This window comes from Mauremys mutica, chromosome 9 (genome assembly GCF_020497125.1).
Source record: "Mauremys mutica isolate MM-2020 ecotype Southern chromosome 9, ASM2049712v1, whole genome shotgun sequence".
Taxonomy (NCBI): domain Eukaryota; kingdom Metazoa; phylum Chordata; order Testudines; family Geoemydidae; genus Mauremys; species Mauremys mutica.
The window spans coordinates 99,874,240-99,893,781 of NC_059080.1; the positions used below are offsets into that span (position 1 = coordinate 99,874,240).

The 19,542-nt window shown below is 66.6% G+C and overlaps 1 protein-coding gene across 9 annotated transcripts in view; it reads right to left on the reverse strand.

Moving 5' to 3' along the window:
* Positions 1-4,197: 4,197 nt before the first annotated feature.
* The window catches only part of TNK2 (tyrosine kinase non receptor 2), a 75,007-nt gene continuing 59,662 nt past the window's right edge, over positions 4,198-19,542 (reverse strand). For 7 of the 9 annotated variants that reach the window (XM_045029696.1, XM_045029695.1, XM_045029693.1 and 4 more), the window contains 7 exons: positions 15,787-15,981; positions 12,315-12,406; positions 11,544-11,588; positions 7,704-9,028; positions 5,469-5,564; positions 4,865-4,983; positions 4,198-4,411 (listed from right to left, as the gene is read on the reverse strand). In XM_045029696.1, the coding sequence (XP_044885631.1) occupies positions 4,405-4,411; positions 4,865-4,983; positions 5,469-5,564; positions 7,704-9,028; positions 11,544-11,588; positions 12,315-12,406; positions 15,787-15,981 (1,879 nt within the window). In that variant the 3' untranslated portion in view covers positions 4,198-4,404. The remainder of the gene's footprint in view (positions 4,412-4,864; positions 4,984-5,468; positions 5,565-7,703; positions 9,029-11,543; positions 11,589-12,314; positions 12,407-15,786; positions 15,982-19,542) is intronic. The other 2 variants (XM_045029691.1, XM_045029692.1) reach the window with 1 other exon arrangement.

Below are 19,542 nucleotides of genomic sequence, written 5' to 3' on the forward strand. Positions count from 1 at the left end.
AGCCAGAGGCAGAACAAAGGCCAGTTGGTGGCCAGGGAAGGCAGGTAAATCCAGAGTGGGCGGGTCTAAGGCACAGAATTCTAACAACGGGGCTAATGAACCTTTGCCACAGCTCCCTTAGGGACGTGGTGGAGCTGCCAGCACTGGACGGCACGACTGGATGGCGCTTTCTAAGAGATGTGCTCTCGCTCCACCAGAAATGAGGGGCTGCAGGCAGGAATCGCAGAGTGGAAGCCTCTGGCCTGGATTATGCAGCTCTGATGAGGGGATCATACTGGTCCCTTCTGGCCTGGGAATCGAGGAGTCCCGACGCCCACCCCTATGCTAATGGCCAGACCAGGGCGCCAGCTTTTTGACTGGCTGTGTTGACTCACATGTAGGTGAGGGGACTCCGTGTTCCCTTTGTACCGCTGGCCTTGCAAAGCGAATACACCCTCGCTGCAGCAGCACTTCATACCGCCCCCAGTTCTGCTTTCACCGCTGGGACAGTTCCTGGCGGGAAGCCTCATTCTGAAGTTCCATTTTATGTTCTTGAAAGAAGAAAACGAACGAAGCCCTAGAATCCATAGACAGACGTGCCACAAACGCGACGAGCCGTCGAATACGCTTGTAAGTCTAACAGCCCCGAGCGACTACGTCAAAGACGCCTCTTTGGGCGCACCCCTTGGGCAGGGGCGGTGCTAGCCCCCTCCTCATCCCACACGGACCCTACGCCTACGGGGGGACATTGTCCACTCTGTGCAGGGCCCACTGGAAGCCCACAGACGCGTACGGCCTCCAAGACAGCCTTGCACGGAGCTGGTGCCCCTCCCTGGGCCCACAGCTCGCTCTCTCGCTGCTCGTAGTGTGGCTACAAGCAGCTAGGGCTGGGTTCTGCCTATCACCATGGCATGGCGGTGGCTTACAAGGCCTGCACTGGGCCATTCAACAGCTCAGTGACAGAGGCTGGGCAGGATGTTCCTCTGTCGTGCCGCCAATCCGGGGAAGCCAGCGCCCACCCACTGGGCCCTTAGGAGCTGCCAGACTAGAACCCAGCAGGGCCCCACGGCGTCCAGCCTCCTGTCTCTGGCCAGCTCCAGGGGAAGGGGCAAGAAGTTATGGGGCAAGCGGCCCCCTGGAGGCAGTTTCTGCGAGTGGGCTTGTGCGCTGAAATGGAAGGGCTGGGACCCATCTTGAAAGGAAACCGGAGTGTCTCTAACACAGCTGTGGCCGTTTCCATTAGTCACAGAAATACCCTCTCCCTACGCACTTGGCCTCCATGCTGGCTCGCGGCAGAACGCCCGGGGGTGACTGGGCCCGGCTCACGCTGCCCGGCAGCGAACGGGACCCTAGGGCTCTGGCACCCCAAAACCACGGGCAGGTGGGAAACGGCAGCTGCACATGAGCAGGTGTCCGCAGGAGCCTCACAAAGAGCAGGAAACACCCACACGTGGAATTAGTCAATTTAAAAAAAAAAAGTCGCATTGACAGCAGCCCTTTATCGGAACACGGCCCGGTCTGCTCAGCTGCCTGAATCTCCAGCCCCCCATAACAGCCCCAGCGCTGCCACCACCGCCCCCCGGCGCTAACTGCCCCACCAGAGCTGGGGGCGCGGGTGGGCCAGGATGTGAGGGTGATTCGGTTCCACTTCATTCATGTCAATGCGCACACACCCCGCCCCACGCACGGCCAGTCGCTCCGCACTCGCCAGCCCCACGGCCACCCTCCCCAAGCCCTGACAGGGGCTTGGCCCTGGAGACGCTGAGCTCCCTGACGCTCTCCTGTTCCTGCAGCGCCTGGCGCAAGGGGGCCCTGAGCTCAGTTGGCGCCGCTGGACACGTGTGTAACGTAACTACCGACCGAGTGTGTTCAGCGCCGCACAGGCTCCCAGCCCAGCCGGCAGCGCCACGGGCACCTAGCGCTTAGCCAGGACGTGCGGCCCACGGGAACGAGCCGCTGGCGCAGCCCTCGGGAGCCGACCGGCTGGGCCGCACACCAGGCCCTCCAGGCCAAGAGACTCGCGCTCTTTGCGACCAGTGGGGTCAAGACTCAGGAAGGCCCCAAGTGAGGTGCCCCCAGGCCCATCCCAACCCTAGGGGCAGGCCCCTCAAGGACCAGCACGGCGCCCGGCAGCACCGCAGGGGGCGGGGCCCCAAAGCCGGGCGTCGCAGTGCAGAGACGACATTGGCCTGGCATTGGCAGGGGGGGGAGGGAGGGGCCAATCCTCACAGCTGGGCAAGAAGCTGCCACATCGTGGCACATTAGCCACAAGGCCCCTGGCTACCCCGGGGGCTGGCGGGGGGGCTGGGTGGGGGAAGCCCTGGCCCTGGCAGAAGCTGCAGGGTGGGGGAAGCCCCTGCTCCCAGGCCCTGGTCACGCGCAGAAGCATGGGGGGGGGGGGGTGGCGGGGGAAGCCCCAGCACCTGGACCCCCCCCCCCCCGCGGCCCCAGGACTGGAGGTGCGCTGGTGCCCCACTGAAGCCTTGCAGGCCATAGCAGGGGGCCAGCGCGTCGCCGGTCTGGGGGGGGCCCAGGGGAGGGGCAGAAATGGGGGGGGCTGCAGGCAGAAGGGGGGAGGGCCCCCCCCATTTGCTGTGGCCCAGGAAACCTTAACCTGCCGCTGCTGCCACAGCTTCTGTGGGCCTCCCCCGAGCCATCCCACGGCCACTACACCTTCCCCATCCCCTGGAGGCCACCCTGGGGAGGGCACAGTCCCCTGGGCAGCCTGGGGCCCTGGTGCTAAGCCAGCCCTGCGGCGAGGACTCTGGTGTGACGTCCGTTCCCACCCCGGCCCGGGCTCCAACCAGGGCGTGGCGCACAGCCTGGGGCCCAGCAGCTCAGGGGTACGAGCTGTACTGGGGGGGGGGGGCTTGTGGAGGGTTTACACACACACAGACACAGCTGAGACACCACTGCGTGCTATGCTGTGGGAGGGGAAACTGAGGCACATTGCAAGGCCGGGACCTGCCCAAGGGCACCCAGCAGGTCTGAGAGCAGCCCGTTGGCGTGGTGGGGGCAGGGGGGTGTGTGTAACCGATGAGCCCCAGTCAAGGGCATTAAAGGGGCGGCAGCAGGTGCTGGTGAGCGACGCTCAGCTGGGGCCTTCGTCAAAGCGAGTCACAAACTCTGCTCCAGGCTGGGGCCCCGTGCCCCTCCCCCGCAGCTCCCCCGCCTTGCAGCCTTGGGCAGGGGCAGACGCCCCCCCCTCAGTGCACTAGCTTCCGCCACAGGCAAAGGGCATCTCCCATCCCCCCATTCCTGTGTCCTTTGGCGCCGCTCCCAACAATGCCCCTGGGCGTTGCCCCAGCCCTCTGGCCTTGCGTCCATGGGCACTGGCCCCATCCGTGGGTCTGCCCCAGCTCCTTGCCTTCCAGACAATGCCCACAGGGACTGCGCCCATCCCTGTGCCCACAGGTGCAGCCCCCCCCATCTCTCTGCCTCCCAACAGGGCCCATGGGCACTGCCACCAATCCCTCTCCTCACCCCCCCCAAATCCTTGCGCCTGCAGGAACTGTCCCCACCTCTCTGCCCCTCTCCATGCCAGTGGGCTCTGCTCCCACCCCTGTGCCCCTTATGGGGCCCCCGGGCCCTGCCCCAGCGCTGTGACGGATCAGGCCGCTAATAGGGGGCGGAAGCAAAGCAGCCGGGGGGGGGACTCACCCAGGGGGTGGCATTGGCCCCCCCGTGAGCTCGGTGCCCTCGGGCTCTCCCCCACCCCAATCCCCTGGGTTGCCAAACCCATGGAGGGCAGAGTTGGGGCTGATGCTTCCTGAGCCAGTGTCTGCCCGCGCCCAGCCCTGCCACTGGAGTGAGCCCGGATTCCTCGCCCGCTCTGCCAGCCACGCCAGGGCCGGGCAGGACCAGGCTGGACGCTGCCCCCTGCCCTGGAAGTGCCCTTCTCCTCCGGGCCCTTGGGCCTGCTGCAGGGCTGGTCAGCGGGACGCTGGCCCTTGCCCGCCGCAGGGTGCCCGCCAGGCCTGGCTCCTGGCGCTGCAGGCCCCGGGAGGCAGGTGGGGCTGAAAGGGGCCCATGGGGGATGGCTCCATCCCTTTCATGGAGCTCGGGAGAGAAGAGCCAGGTCCAAGAGGGGCAGGAGCCGCGCTGAGTGCTGCTCTCTTCCTCGGGCCCCCTGGCACTGGAGCGGCCGCTCCTGAGCCCCCTTTGCTAGCCACGGCCCAGGGGCAGGCAGGGGGCAGCACACAGCCAGGGGGCACCGGGTTCCTCTCCAATAGAACATTTATATATATATTAAAATTACATTTCTCTTTACAAAACAATTCTCCAGCGGGCTCTGGGGTCCCGGGGGCTGCCCCTCGCCGGTCCCGAGCCCCTGCTCCGGCCGGCTCAATCCAACGAGGGGGGCAGGCACCGCGCAGGTGGGAGGTGCCTGCTCCAGGTCTGACTCCGCTTCCCGGCCTGCTGCCGTCACCGCCTGTGGGACAAGGGGGGCAGGTGAGCTGGGGGCCCTCTGTGCTCATAGGGGTGCCCCACAGCATCGGGCGCTCTGGGTCTGAGCCCCGCCGGCTGCCCGGCCAGTCATGCCCTTCCTCCCCTAGCCGTGCTGGGCCCCACCCCCTGGGGAAACACCCCGTCTCTCCAGCCCAGTTCTGCCCGTGCCCTGCCAGGCTCCATGGCCACGGCTGCCCGCCTGGGGCCGATTCCGAGTGGCGTCCGTCCTGCCGGGCGGCAGCTGCGACTCCTTTTGCAGAAGTCACCAAGAAGGGACGGGCTGGAGCCTGGCCCGCCCGGGCAGGCCGCAGCTCTCGTGGTGCCCCCAGAGGGTCCCAGCGGCCAGGTTATGGAAGGGGGATCCCCGCGAGCTCGTGCTGAGGCGGCGAACCCCTCGGGTGGCCAGGGGAGGGGCTGGGCTCAGGGGGCGGCGTACTTCTGCCTGGCGGGGTCCAGCAGGTGGCAGCTGGCCTGCTCCAGGTCCCAGTCGAACGTCTCCAGGACCCTGTGGCACTCCCCCCTCGTCTTCAGGCCCAGGCAGAAGAGCTGCTCCACCTGCAGAGCACAGGGCACAGAGGGTGAGTCGGGGGCGCCCTGGGCAGCGGGAGGGGTCGGGACGATGTCCACGCGGAATCCCCCCAGCCCCCAGGACTGTGCCAGCCTGGCCCATGCGTCGAGTGGGGCGGGGTGGGCTCCCCCGTGGCTCTTCACCCCCCCAAGGAGGGTGTGATAGGCAGACATGGTGCAGTGGGGGGGGGGTGGCACAGGGCTGTGCTGACTGTACCCGGGTCAGATGGGAGGGCGCACGTGCCCAGCTCTGCTCCAGGGCCTCTGGCGCCCCGTCCCTTCCACGGGAGCAGGCCACCCCCAGCAGGTGGCTGTCACACAAGCCAGGACTCAGGTCCTGCCGCCCCCCCCAAAACCCACAGCCCGGCCCTGCAGGCAGGGCACTGGGCTGCTGTGGTGCCCGCTGTGGCCAGTGGTGCACTGCTCCAGCCGTGGCCTGTGGGGTGGAGGGAGAGGGAGTCCCTGCCCGGTACCTTCAGATACTGGATGGCCCGCAGGACGTTCCAGCCGTGGTTCTGCAGGGCGGCCTGGCACTCCTCGGTGGTCACACCATGCACCATCTCCTGCACCTGTGGAGACGCACCCCGTGAGCGCTGGGTCCGGACAGGCTGGCACTGCCAGGGGGCTGGAAGGTAGCCGAGGGCTCGCAGCCCATTGAGTCGTGGGGAGCTGGGAGCTCCGCTGGGCCCCACTGAACAGCCTGAGGGCAGCACGTCCAGGGCAGGGCAGGGGCAGGACTCCGGCTGCGGGCAGGTGGGCAGGCTGTGCTTGGGCAGCTCAGTCCCCTCTGCACACCGGGCCAAGGTGGCACTGGCTGGAAGGGGCTGGTTTCACACGGCCAATGCAGGGACGCAGCTGGAGCAGCCGCCTCTGGGCTCCCCAGGCATTTCAGCAGCACCCAAAGGCCACGTTACGGGCATCAGTAAGGGGGAAAGCAACCAGCGCAATTCGTGTCGGTGGGTACGGCTGAGGTGCCCGGGCCCCAGCAGCAGTGGCAACGCAGCTCGGCATCGCGGAGCTCCTTTCACTCACTCTCCAGCCATTTGGGACCATCAGCCACCCTCATGCCCCTGCTGGGAGGCAGCTTCACATCAGCCCCACTTACAGATGGGGAAACTGAGGCACGCCGGGGCAGGAGAGACAGTGACTTGTGTCCCGCCCCCCTGCAATGGCTGCTGGATGCCCAGGCTGGGTCGGTGGGGAATGGCTGCCCCCTTTCTAGCAGCCCATCCCCGCAGCCGGTGGCTCCTCCCCAGATCTCCTGGCCCCGCCGGGCAGGCTGCTCTGTGGGCCCCAGCAGTGAGAGGCTGTAATCTCATGCTGGAACAGCAGGTGGCGCCCCAGGCCTTCAAGGTCAGAGGTCTGGGCCCCGCTCCAGAGGGTCCCTGTGGCACTGGCCAGAGGCAGGGCCTGGCTTTGGGGCTCCAGCAGGAGAAAGGGGGTCACCCCCCCCCCAGCCGCAGGACTTGGGGAGGGAAGCGCCCGAGTCGTCCCACCCCTGGCCCGGGCAGTTTGCTCCCCAACATGCCGTCCGGCGCTGGAGCAGATCTCCTGCTCTCCGGCCCAAATGGCTGCTGAGCACGGACGGCTCCTCCCTCCACACCTCCGGGGCACAAATGGGGAAAGAAGGTGCAGAGAGGGGGAGACACGGCCCCTAGGGCCGCCAGCGGAACCCAGGAGTCCTGGCTGCCAGTCCCTCCAGCCAGCTCATCCAAGTCCAGCCAGGTCCCGGCCAGTTTCCCACGCTCCCCAGGCAGGGATCTCCAGCTGCAGGGGCGTTTGGGTCAGCCTGGCTCCATCACTCCTCCCCACAGGGGTTCTGGGTGTCCTGCCTTAGGACGGGCTCAGGGGGGCTGGATCCGCGGGCGCACGTTGTGCTCCAGAGGGACCGAGCCCAGCACAGGTCCTGGGGGCACTTGAGACAGGGCGGGGGCTGGGTAGTCCTGCCCTGAGCAGGCAGAGGGCAGGGCGGTAGCGCCCTCTCTCTCGGGGCAGCCCTGGGGCTGGTGCCCTGTGGGGTCAGGGGCCTGCAGTGCCAATGCCGTCACACCAGCTACTTGCCAGTGACTGCGCTTCGCCGCGCAGCCAGCCGGAGCTGAGCCCACGGGTGCCCTTGCCGTGACTGTTGGGCCTGGTGTGCCGGGGCAGGGCTCGGTGTCTTGCCCACCAGGGCACACGAGTGGCACGGGCACACGGGGTGGAGCGCGGATGGCAAGTGAGTCACGCAGAGTCCGGTCTGGGCACAGGCTGGCTCTGACGTTCGCGCTGGCGAAAGGGGCTGGAGCCTGGAGCCCACTGAATGGCTGGGCACAGGCATCTCACTCCACCCTGCCCCACAGCCGGGCACCCCCCGGTGCAACCTGCTGCGTGGAAGCTGCGCGGGGTTCCCCCCTCTGAGGGGCTCGGGCCGCTCGCACCCAATTCATTCGCCTGCCGCCTCGGGGAGAGGGGCCTGGGGCGAGTGGGGAAACTGAGGCACAGCGAAGGTGAGGCACAGACCTGCTCTCCCAGGCTGAGCAGAGTCAGCTTCCCGCACTGGCCCCTGGGATCTCCCCCAGCTGCGAACTCTGTGGGGCAGGGCCGGTCTCGTCCCACACCAGAGCTGGTGCAGCGCTGCGGCAGCTCCCCACGCGGCCGGGGGCAAGGCCCTGCTCGAGCTGGCCCCACCCCGGCCCCCTTCGCCAATCGCCCCGTGAGGAGCCACTCACCAGCCGCACTTTCTCGGCGGCCCGGCAGCCGTCGCTGCTGCTGTCGTAGATGATGTTCTGGGCGCTGCAGGAGGCCCTGAGCGCCCCCCGGGGGCCAGGGTTGCTGTTGTTGGCCGAGCAGTTGGGCTGCTGCACCATGGGCCGGACGGTGGCGGTGCTGACCACGTGGGGCGCCGGCTCCGCAGGGCTCCGGGCTTCCTTGAAGAACTTCTGGTACTTGTGCAGGTAGGCCGGGGGCTCGGGCAGCAGGTAGTAGTGGGTGTTGCTCACCTTCCGGCCGTTCTTGACGATGGGCAGGATGCAGGGGCCCCTGGCGCTGTCTCTGTCCTGCGCCAGGATAACCTTGGGCGTGGCGTACTTGGGGTCCGGGGCGAAGCTCTGCGTGGTGGGCATGGCCTTGCCCGGGGAGGTGGAGAGGGAGGCGGCCAGGGCCAAGGGGGAGCAGAGGCCGGCCCTTTGCTGCGGGGAGCCCACCTGCAGCGCCATGGGGCTGGGAGTCCTGGAGCTGGGCTGGGATAAGGGGTCGCGGGGCGGGATCTGGGGTGGCTGGTCCTCCTCGCCCCCCGAGGCCGGGGACAGCTCCCCCGACCAGCGCCCGGGCTCGTTCCTCCGCAGGGGCCGGGGCGGGATGGGCACGCGGGGCGGGATCTGCGGCTTGTCCTCGCTGGGGCCGGGCACGGGGCTCCGGGGCACGTGCAGCCGCTTCATGCACTCCTGCTGCAGCTCCTGGAAGATCTCCGTGGTCTGCGCCAGGCTGGGCTGCTTGGCCCCGTGGGGTGGCAGGAAGAGGTTGTCCTCCAGCGGCGCCGAGCCCGGCTCCTCTGCTGCCTTCCCGTCCTCGTCCCAGGTCGGTCGCCCCCCCAGCCCCTCCATGCTGTTTATGGAGCACACCTCGAAGTCGGCCTCGTCCTGCGCCACGTCGTCGTAGGCTGGTGGCGGGGGCAGGGGCCGCGCGTCCCAGTCCACCACTGGGGTGGGGTGGAGGGGCCGGGGCAGTGCCCGCGTGGGGCTCTGGGGGGGGGTCTTGTCCAGCAGGGAGAAAGCCTCCATGGCCAGCCTGGCGAGGGAGGGGGCACCCAGCTCCCCGACTGGCGAGGGGGTGGCGGGGGGCGGCTCGTCCCCAAAGTCAATCAGCGGCGCCTCGCCGCAGGAGGGGCCCTCACCCTTGGCCCGGCTCGGCTGCCGCTCGCCCACCTTGGTGCCCGACACCCAGGCCGACGGCTTCGCCAGCTTCAGCCCCTTCGGGGGGCCCGGCTTCCTCAGGCACAGCCGCTTGAGGCCTGTGGAGAGCGAGTCCTCCTCGCTGACGGGGTCGTACGAGGGCTCTGGAACACAGGGAGGGGGAGATCTCAGCACTGCAGGGCGACCACGGGCCAGGCACCGACGGGGTGACCCCCGCACCTGCCCAGCCTGGGAACAGGCCCTGCCGAGGGCTCCTTCCCCAGCCTGGAGCCCTGGTGGGACAAGTGGCACAGAACTCCGGGCCCCTCCCCAGTGGGATCCAGAGGAGACGGTGCTGCCCCTGCTGTGGGGCATATACAGAGCAGTTCAGCATGTGCCTGCGAGGGGCTGACAGTCCCAGCCGTGGGCTCCCCAAACCCAGCTCCGCCAACACCCCTCAGTCCCGACCCGCAGCCCCTGCTAGCCCAGCCCTGGGTCCCTCCCGAGCACAGGCTTAGAATCACAGAATCATAGAAGATCAGGGTTGGAAGGAACCTCAGGAGGTATCTAGTCCCACCCACTGCTCAAAGCAGGACCAAACCCAACTAAATCATCCCAGCCAGGGCTTTGTCAAGCCTGACCTTAAAAACCTCTAAGGATGGAGATTCCACCACCTCCCTAGGTAACCCATTCCAGTGCTTCACCACCCTCCTAGGGAAATAGTGTTTCCTAATATCCAGCCTAGACCTCCCCCACTGCAGCTTGAGACCATTGCTCCTCGTTCTGCCATCTGCCATCACTGAGAACAGCCGAGCTCCATCCTCTCTGGAACCCCCCTTCAGGTAGTTGAAGGCTGCTATCAAATCCCCCTCACTCTTCTCTTCTGCAGACTAAACAATCCCAGTTCCCTCAGCCTCTCCTCATAAATCATGTGCTCCAGCCCCCTAATCATTTTTGTTGCCCTCCGCTGGACTCTCTCCAATTTGCCCACATCCCTTCTGTAGTGGGGGAACCAAAACTAATACTCCAGGTGTGGCCTCACCAGTGCCGAACAAAGGGGAACAATCACGTCCCTGGATCTGCTGGCAATGCTCCTACTAACACAGCCCAATATGCTGTTAGCCTTCTTGGCAGCAAGGGCGCCCTGCTGACTCATATCCAGCTTCTCGTCCACTGTAACCCCAGGTCCTTTTCTGCAGAGCTGCTGCTTAGCCAGTCAGTCCCCAGCCTGTAGCGGTGCCTGGGATTCTTCCTTCCTAAGTGCAGGACTCTGCACTTGGCCTTGTTGAACCTCATCAGATTTCTTTTGGCCCAATCCTTCAATTTGTCTAGGTCACTCTGGACCCTATCCCTACCCTCCAGTGTATCTACCTCTCCTCCAGCTTACTGTCATCTGTGAACTTGCTGAGGGTGCAGTTCATCCCATCATCCAGGTCATTAATGAAGATGTTGAACAAAACCGGCCCCAGGACCGACCCCTGGGGCACTCCGCTTGATACCAGGCAGTCAACTAGACACTCAGCACTACCGGCTGAGCCCGACAATCTAGCCAGCTTTCTAGCTACCTCATAGTCCATTCATCCAGCCCAGACTTCTTTACCTTGCTGGCAAGAATACTGTGGGAGACCGTATCAAGAAGTCAAGATAGATCATGTCCCCGTATCCCAGAGCCAGTTCTCTCGTCAGAGAAGGCAATCAGGTTGGTCAGGCTTGCCTTGCCCTTGGTGAATCCATCTCCCCGAGCACAGGCTTCCCGGACGATGGGCATGTGAAACGGACAAGCAGCCACGGGGCCTTAGGAAAGGAGGCCACTGAAATTCAATGTTCACTCCTGACCCACGCAGGATCTGAACCCAGGACCACCATGTACGTGCCCCCTACCTTGTTCCCCCACCCCCAGCTCTCTGTTTAAGCTTTGCCTGACCAGCTATCCCGAGCTTTGCCCTAGAGGTCTAGGTCTGGGGTCGGAGCTCGCTGCATGCACCCAACGCCTCCCGCCCCTGCACTGGGCTCTGCTTCCTGGGGGCACACTCCTGGAGGTGCCAGCTCTCACTGCAGACTCTGCCCGCCCAGCGGCCTCCCGCCTGCTCTCCCTGCCTCCAGCCCAGCCCAGAGGTTAGTATGTGCAGAAGAGTCCAGGCCAGTGGGCCACGGGGCATTCGGAGTCACTGGCGGGTGGGAAGCAGAGAGGGGCCTGAGTCACTGAGCCGAGGGCTGGTCCCATGGAGAGCCCAGGTGTGTGTGCCAGTCGGGTGTGTCTGGTGGTGGGAGAAGCCAGGGGAATCTACCAGCCTCTGCTGTGGCCGGTCAGCTCAGCCAAGAGACGAAGGACCGAATGGGGCAGGGAGCATGGACTCATCTCTGCCCCCTACTGGGGAGCAGGACTGGGGCACCCTGAGCAGGGCCATGCAGGGAAGCTGGCACTGCCCGCGCTCTGAGTGCCCTCGCTGCTGCTCACACAGGGCGTGTGCATGTCTGTGTCTATGCACGGGGCTGGCTGGCGACAGGGCTCTCCTTGTGCCCCATGTGCCCGTGCTGGCTGGCACCCCGTTAGCCCTAGCGTCTCGGTGCAGGGAGCCAGCAGCTCCCTGGCCAGGAAGCCCCCCCATACCCCCGTACCTGGCAGAGAGGAGCGAGGAGAGAAGCGAGAGGAGAGGAGCAGAGAATGGGCCGACTTACTCGTAAGGAGGATCGTCGGCTGCGGTGGCCGAGGTGGTGGCTCCCCTGCAGGAGAAGAGAGAGGCCCCAGAGGAGAGAGGAGGGGTTAGCTGGCAGAGCGCAGAGGCAGAGAAGCCAGAGGAAGCAGGGAGGCTGCTGGTTCAGTAATGGAGCAGGGAGCAGCAGGACGGCCGGGGCCCAGGGATCCAGCTGGAACAGCTAACCCTGGGTTTCTCCGACGTGGCCCGAGTTTGGATGCTGCACTGGAGCCAGCTGGGCTGGAGCCCCTCAGCTCCACCTGGGTCACTGGGAGCGGCGGGGCGGGCGTGGGGCACTGCAGAGAGTCAGGGCCAAGCAGTCTCCAGCTGGGCACCCACAGATTTTCAAGGGTGCCCAAGCATTCGAAACCCGTCACAGAACCGTCTGGACATGGCCAGTCTGCGCCTAGGACCTCCCTTCTGGGCTTCAGCCCCACCTGAACACGGCATGGCTCCAGGGGGGCAGCTGGGCCATGGAGATGGGCGAGCGCCGGGGAAAGGCTCCCTTGACAGAAGGGCGGAAGGTCTAAGGCCGGCCCCTGCTCTCCTCCCCGTGGCACCACGTGGCCTGGGAGCCCAGCCGGGGGCTGCCTGGCATCTTACTGCAGCTGCCCTCCCCCAAGGGGAACGAGCGGCCTGTGGAGAGTGCTGGGGATGGCAGGCCAGCGTGCCAGGGAGCACTGCATGCGGGGCTGGTAGCTTGAGGGCGTGCCTGCCTGGGCAGCGCCCGCAGCAGCATGGCAGCGTGCCTTACTTTTCGCCCGGCTCGGGAGCTGGGTGGGTCTGGCTGCGTTCAGGTCCACACCTAGCACGTCGGGAGGGTCCATGGGGTTTCCCAGGTACAGCCTGCGGGGAGAGAACACGCAGGACGGTCAGCAGCGCGTCCCCCGCCAGGGGCTCGCCCCCCGGCCCTTGGGCACTCCTGGCACCCGGCCACATGACGCTTCCCCTCTCAGGCAGGAGCCCAGCCCCATCCTCTCGGCTCAGGGACCTGGTGGCTGAACGGCGCCGCGCAGCCCCATCTGCAGGGCCCCCCAGGGTGGGAGAGCCACGGGGCCGGGCCGGGGGATGCTCCAAGCCCCAGCCCAGCAGGCAGGTGCTTGGGGCGGCCACGGGGAAGGGGCGGCATGCTCGGCTCTTCAGCGGCGGGTCCGGCTCTTGGGACCTGCCGCCGAATTGCCGCTGAAGACTGAAGCGGCGGCGGTAGAGCTCCCGCAGATCGGGATCGCGGCTTTTTCTCTTTTTTTTCTGCTGCTTGGGGCGGCAAAACCCCTGGAGCCGGCCCTGCTGCTCAGGTCTCCCCTGGGCCAGCACAGCCCACTAACCCCTCCCGGCCAAGGAGCCCGTTTGCCACCCCTTCCGCTCCCAGGCACTGACCGGGGCTAGCCCTCAGCACTGCCAATCCCTAGCGGCTGGCAGCCCCCACCCATGGGGCAGGGCCTGATTCTCACCCCAGGAACAGGTGGGGGGCCGCTAAGGGATGTGGCCATGGTCAGACAGGGTGGCGGTGGCAGAGCAGGGGATCGACGTAGGGTCCCCAGAATCTCAGCCTCGTGCTGTAACCACAGGCCACCCGGCCTCTCCCTCGCCTTGGTGCGTGTGTGCCTGGGGGGCCGCACCCTCAGCCCCCACGGCAGCCGAGGTCTCTGCGCCCCGTGGCGGCTCTGAGGGGGCTGAGTTCCGGGGGGATTTCACGCTCCCCTGGCCCCACTCAGACCATCTCCAGAGTCCCTCCCCCAGCTCCATCCCCACGTGCTGGCTGGACTGGGCACTGGGCCGGGCCGGGCCCCCAGGCGCAGCCAAGGGCCAGGGCCCAGGGCAAGGCCAGGCCCAGTGCCCAGAGATGGCAGGGCCAGGGCTGGGCTCTCCCTGGGAGAGCTGTGCCAAGCAGGGTGTGGTGGGAAAGTGCCAGGCAAGTGAGAGGGAGGGATCCGGAGGCCTGGGCGTAGGTTCCCTCTCCCTGGGTACGCGTTGGCCTGGATGCCACATCCCCTGCTCCACACCTGGGCAGGGCAGTGCAGGGCTCCTGCTGGGCAGGTCGTGGGAAAGACTTGAGGGAGATGCAGAGGGTGATAAAGATAAGCAGCAGGGCAGGGAGCTTAGTGCCAGTGCGCAGCCAGGCAGGGGTTGGGTATGGGGCACTGGCAGAGCTGTGTATAGGGGCCCAGGGCTGGGATAGCAGGGGGCTGCGGGTCGGGATTGGGGGGCACTGGCAGAGCTGGGGGGGGGCCCAGGGCTGGGATAGCAGGGGGCTGCGGGTCGGTATTGGGGGGCACTGGCAGAGCTGGGGGGGGGAGCCCAGGGCTGGCCTGCCAGGGGGCTGCGGGTCGGGATTGGGGGGCACTGGTAGAGCTGGGGGGGAGCCCGGGGCTGGGGCGGCAGGGGGCTGTGGGTCGGGAGTGAGCGGCAGCGGCAGAGCTGGGGGGAGCCCAGGGCTGGCCTGCCAGGGGGCTGCGGGTCGGGATTGGGGGGCACTGGTAGAGCTGGGGGGGAGCCCGGGGCTGGGGCGGCAGGGGGCTGTGGGTCAGGAGTGAGCTGCACCGGCAGAGCTGCATTTGCGGACACGTGCAGAGCTCCAGCCATCACCGGTTACTCCATGGCGGCTGTGTGCGGAGGTCAGGCGGCACGACCCAGCTCCCCAGAGACCACGTTCCCGCCCCCGCCTGGTGGCCTGGCTGAACCCGACAGCCGACGTGGGCTGGCCTGAATCCAGCTCGTGTGTAGCACCAGCAGTGCAGGCTGTGCAGTGCCAGCCTGGCCTGGACCCTGGGCACATCCTCGGTCCGCGAGACCAGGCTGCTCTGTGCCAGCAGGATTCAAGCTGGCTCGGGTAGGCCCAGGCCCAGCTTTTGCTGCACAGACGTACCCCGAGGGAGGGCTCCTGTCCACACTACACTGTCCCATGTCACGGACCCCATCTGGGCTCAGACGGGATCCACCCACTGCAGAGGCCTCCCAAGGATTTCAAGCCAATGTTAAGAATCCCAGCCGGGGCAGGGGCAGGGGCTGCTTTGTGGGGACATGGACAGAATTCTACCGCCGCCTCCTGCTGCTCCAGGCCTTCTCAGCCTCCGCGGGAGCCAGCTCGCTGAGCTGAGCTGTGTCGCCAGTTTCTGCACCGCCCCGTCCCACTGAAGTTACTGGCATAGTGCCTGGGTGGGAGGCTAAAACTCGCCTGGCATGACCCCTGACATGTCTCAGACACCCAGAGAGCTGGACAAGCATGGGGGGGAAACAGTACGTGCCTCTGACTGTAAACCCACTGCCCAGATTCCCCCAAAGGAGCTCATTTCCTAGAGCTCGACGGGATCTCCAAAACACGCCCAGTTTGACCCCTGGTAGTTGCATCGTTTCTGTGTCGCACACAGGGATGTAGGGTTTTCCATGGACACACACAATTCAAACTGAGCAAATCTCTCCTGGGAGCCGAGAGCAAGTGTGGGCAACGTCACGGATTTGGTTTGGAAATCTGTGAGCAACCACGAAAGGGAGGTTTCAACAGAAGCTGGAACTAACATGTACGCTATAAACATGCACAACCAACAGGGGGGAACTTCCCACCTCACTGAAATGCAGCCACCCCTGGGGTGGAGCGAGGCAGCAGTTTAACAGCTCAGAGCAACATGTGGCAGTTTAGGGCCCACCCCATTAGAAGGGAAAGGGGTTCCTCAAGGACAGGCCTCCCACAGTGCTCACATGGCACCGTGACCCCAATCTCTCAGGCAAAGGGCCCAAGGGGCCAGGAGAGGTCCGGACCTTGGGCTGAACACCCACCCAGGGATCAGCACCTCCTGCTGCCCCCTGCCTGAGGGCTGGCGTGCCCGAGCCCCTCCCACAGCCCCAGCAGCGGTGAGGGCAGATCAGCCATGCACATGAGCACCCTGTTAGTACGAAGAGAGGGGGCGGAAGTTAGACTCCACAAGCTACGCGGTCCCCACGCGGCACAATTCCTGGCATCTCCCCCCGGCGCCTCCGCTCCCTGCGGGCTCCCCAGCAGCCTGCGCCTCTTCCGGGGGGCAGGGAGGGAAGGCTCACAGACAGGGTGGACCAGCCTGAAGCCAGAGCAAACCCAACAGCCACATGGGCCCCCTACGTCCCCTCAGGCTCCATGCCCACAGAGGGCAGGCGACCCACGGCCCCCACCCCACCTGGCCGTCCCTGCCCCCGGGGCCGCGGGGAGTGGAGAAGAGTCAGAGGAAAGCAGAGCAGACGGACGTGGTTCTTACTCATCGATCTTATCGGGGAAGCCCCAGCACTGCTGGGGGTTGGTGTCTCCATGGCCAGTGTGGATGAAGCTGTTTTTTAGCGGCTGGCTGATGTCGTGGGCCGACAGCCCTGCCACGGAGGTCACTGTGTTTCGGGGGAACTGCCCCACTTTAAGGGTCCTCTTATTCTGACCCCGCCACCAATAATTCTCAGCCCTAAGGAACAAAAAGGTCCTTGTTACTGACACAAGAAAGCGTCCAGCCATGGCCAGACACCGCAGGGCCCTGCCGGGACGCACAGCCCCCCAGCGCTGGCCAGGATTGTCCCTGGTTTGCATACGGGGCTAAGTGACTCGCCCAAGCTCACCTGGCCAGTCAGTAGCAGAATGTGGAACGTGCCCTGCTCCCCTCTCGAGAGCCAGGAGCAGAACCCAGGAGTCCTGGTGCCCAGTCCCACATGCCCTCTCTGGCCCTGGACTCCATGGGATCACATGGAGGGCAAGGAGAGCTGTGCACAGGCCAGCCAGAGGTGCCCAGATGTGGGGCGTGTAAAGCCGATGGGCGGGATCCCCGCGGTGCGGCACCCCCACTGAGCCCCCCACTCCCTGCTGATCCCCACGCTTCCTGCAGCACAGCATCCCCCGCTGAGTCCCCACCGCTCCCCGCAACGTAGCGCCTCCGCCGACCCTCCACCGCTCCCAGCCGATCCCCCTGCTCCCTGCAACGCAGCGCCCCCCGCTGAGTTCCCACCGCTCCCCGCAACGTAGCGCCTCAGCCAACGTAGCGCCTCCGCCGACCCTCCACCGCTCCCAGCCAACCCCCTGCTCCCTGCAACGCAGCGCCCCCCGCTGAGTCTCCACCGCTCCCCGCAACGTAGCGCCTCCGCCGACCCTCCCACAACGTAGCGCCTCCGCCGACCCTCCCACAACGTAGCGCCTCCGCCGACCCTCCACCGCTCCCAGCCAACCCCCTGCTCCCTGCAACGCAGCGCCCCCCGCTGAGTCTCCACTGCTCCCCGCAACATAGCGCCTCCGCCGACCCTCCACCGCTCCCAGCCAACCCCCTGCTCCCTGCAACGCAGCGCCCCCCGCTGAGTCCCCACCACTCCCCGCAACGTAGCGCCTCCGCCGACCCTCCACCACTCCCAGCCAACCCCCTGCTCCCTGCAACGCAGCGCCCCCCGCTGAGTCCCCACCACTCCCCGCAACGTAGCGCCACCGCCGACCCTCCACCGCTCCCAGCCAACCCCCTGCTCCCTGCAACGCAGCGCCCCCCGCTGAGTCCCCACCGCTCCCCGCAACGTAGCGCTCCACCGACCCTCCACCGCTCCCAGCCAACCCCCCTGCTCCCTGCAACGCAGCGCCCCCCGCTGAGTCTCCACCGCTCCCCGCAACGTAGCGCCTCCGCCGACCCTCCACCGCTCCCAGCCAACCCGATGCTCCCTGCAACGCAGCGCCCCCCGCTGAGTCTCCACTGCTCCCCGCAACGTAGCGCCTCCGCCGACCCTCCACCGCTCCCAGCCAACCCCCCTGCTCCCTGCAACGCAGCGCCCCCCGCTGAGTCCCCACCTCTCCCCGCAACGTAGCGCTCCACCGACCCTCCACCGCTCCCAGCCAACCCCCCTGCTCCCTGCAACGCAGCACCCCCCGCTGAGTCTCCACTGCTCCCCGCAACGTAGCGCTCCACCGACCCTCCACCGCTCCCAGCCGATCCCCCTGCTCCCTGCAACGCAGCGCCCCCCGCTGAGTCCCCACCGCTCCCCGCAACGTAGCGCTCCACCGACCCCCCCCTCCAGCCCCTGGAACGCAGTGCCCCCACCGACCCTTCACTGCTTCCCGCCAATCCCCCCACTCCCCAAAGTTCAGCACCCCCCGCTGTGTCCCCACCGCTCCCCGCAACGCAGCGCCTCCGCCGACCCCCACAACGCAGCGCCCCTGCCGACCCTTCACTGCTCCTCGCCAATCCCCCCAACCACTCCCCGCAGTGCAGCGCCCCCCGCGCTGACCGCCCATGGCTCCCCGTGGTGCAGCACCTCTGCTGACCTCCCCACCGCTCCCCGTAATGCAGCGCCCCCACCGATCCCCCCAACCATTCCCTGCAGCGCAGCGCCCCCCACCGACCCTCCACTGCTCCCCGCCAATCCCCTCCCCGCAACATCGCAGCACCCCCACTGAACCTGTACCGCTCCCCGCAATGCAGTGCCCCCCACTGAGTCCCCACAGCTCCCCACGGAGCAGCACCCCCTCCGACCCCGCCTCCGCTCCCTGCAGTGCAGCGCCCCCACCGACCCCTCAACCACTCCCCACAACGCAGTGCCCCCACCAACCCTCCACTGCTCCCCTGCTGCAGCACCCACCACCGACCCCCACTTCCCGCCAATCCTCCCGCCCTGCAATGCAGCGCCCCCTGCCGCCCCCCACCGTTCCCTGCAGCGCAGCACCCCCACCGACCCCCCCACTCCCCATCGACCTCCCCACCATTCCCCCCTCCCTGCAATGCAGCGCCCCCCCGCTGACCCCCCCATCCCCCGCTGCAGCACAGCGCTCCCGCCGACCCACACACTGCTCCCTACGGAGTCCCCCCAACTCCCTGCAGCACAGCGCCCCGAGCAGCACAGTGAGGACTGGAACCAGCGCTACCTTCGCCTCCTGCCAGCTCCCCGCAGCACAGCGCCCCCTAGTGCCAGGCAGGGTTGCCGGGCTCAGCACCGACCAGTGAAGTGTGCCCCCTACTGGGCCATCAACATCACCCCGTTCTCAGCAGCAGCCCCACAAGCTCCTGGAGGGCAAGTCATGGGGGGAGAACACAGACCCCGTAAAGCTTTCCGGGGGTGGGGGGGTGTATTATCAATGACAGCGATTGAAGCACGTCCCTGCCCTGGCTGCTGAGGGAGGGGGCGTCGGGATCCCCGCCCAGGCTGAACCTTGGCGTTTCCTGGAACTACCTGTGACTCACGGCAGGCCCGGCTCAGCCCTTTTCCTGTTTACCTCAGAGCCGGGCAGGAGCCGGCGGCTGGCAGCCCTGCCTCCCGGCCCAGCCCCGGCTCCGCTCTGGGGCCCAGGATATTACTCAGCTGCCGGCACCAGCGCCTCCTCCCTCGCCTAGGAGAGCAGCTCCCCACCCGGGCCCCCGTCACTCTCCCCTTCCATCACCCCAGCTCCCCGCGGCGCCAGTGCCCCAGGGCCAGGAGCCCACCCCTCTGCTCTGGCACCCCCCGCTGGGCCCACCTAGCGAGCCCCATCCGCCTCGAGGGTGCCAAGGTCCCAGCCCTTCGTGTTTCATGCTGGGGGGACGGTGGGCCTACACCCTGGCCCAAGCAAAGGAGAGAACCTAACGGGCTTGAAGGTGGGTCCTGCTGTATTAACTGGGTTCTACCTCCCCAGGTGGGCTCTGGCCAGGAGCAAACGGGTTTCACGTAGGTCCCACTGGACATACAACCTTCCAGGGCTTGTGGGAACCGCTTCCCTGAGGGATGGAGCAGGTCTGACAACAGACACAACTCATGGCATGCAGCTGGCTGCTGTTCTCCCCCTGGGGGCTCCCTGTGGCCCTGCAGCTTCTGATTTTCATATGGCTGAGAATCTCCAAGGGGAGGCAAACGGGTGGGGGGGGGGTCAGTTATCCCACCAGTCACAGACAAGGAAACTGAGGCACAATGCACGCAAGTGGCTTGGCCAAAGTCACTTGGCAACCCAGCGGCAGAGGCAGGACTAGAACCGTGGTCTCCTGGCTCCCAATCCCGGGTGCATCCCACTGGACCCCCCAGCTTTGGGCAGG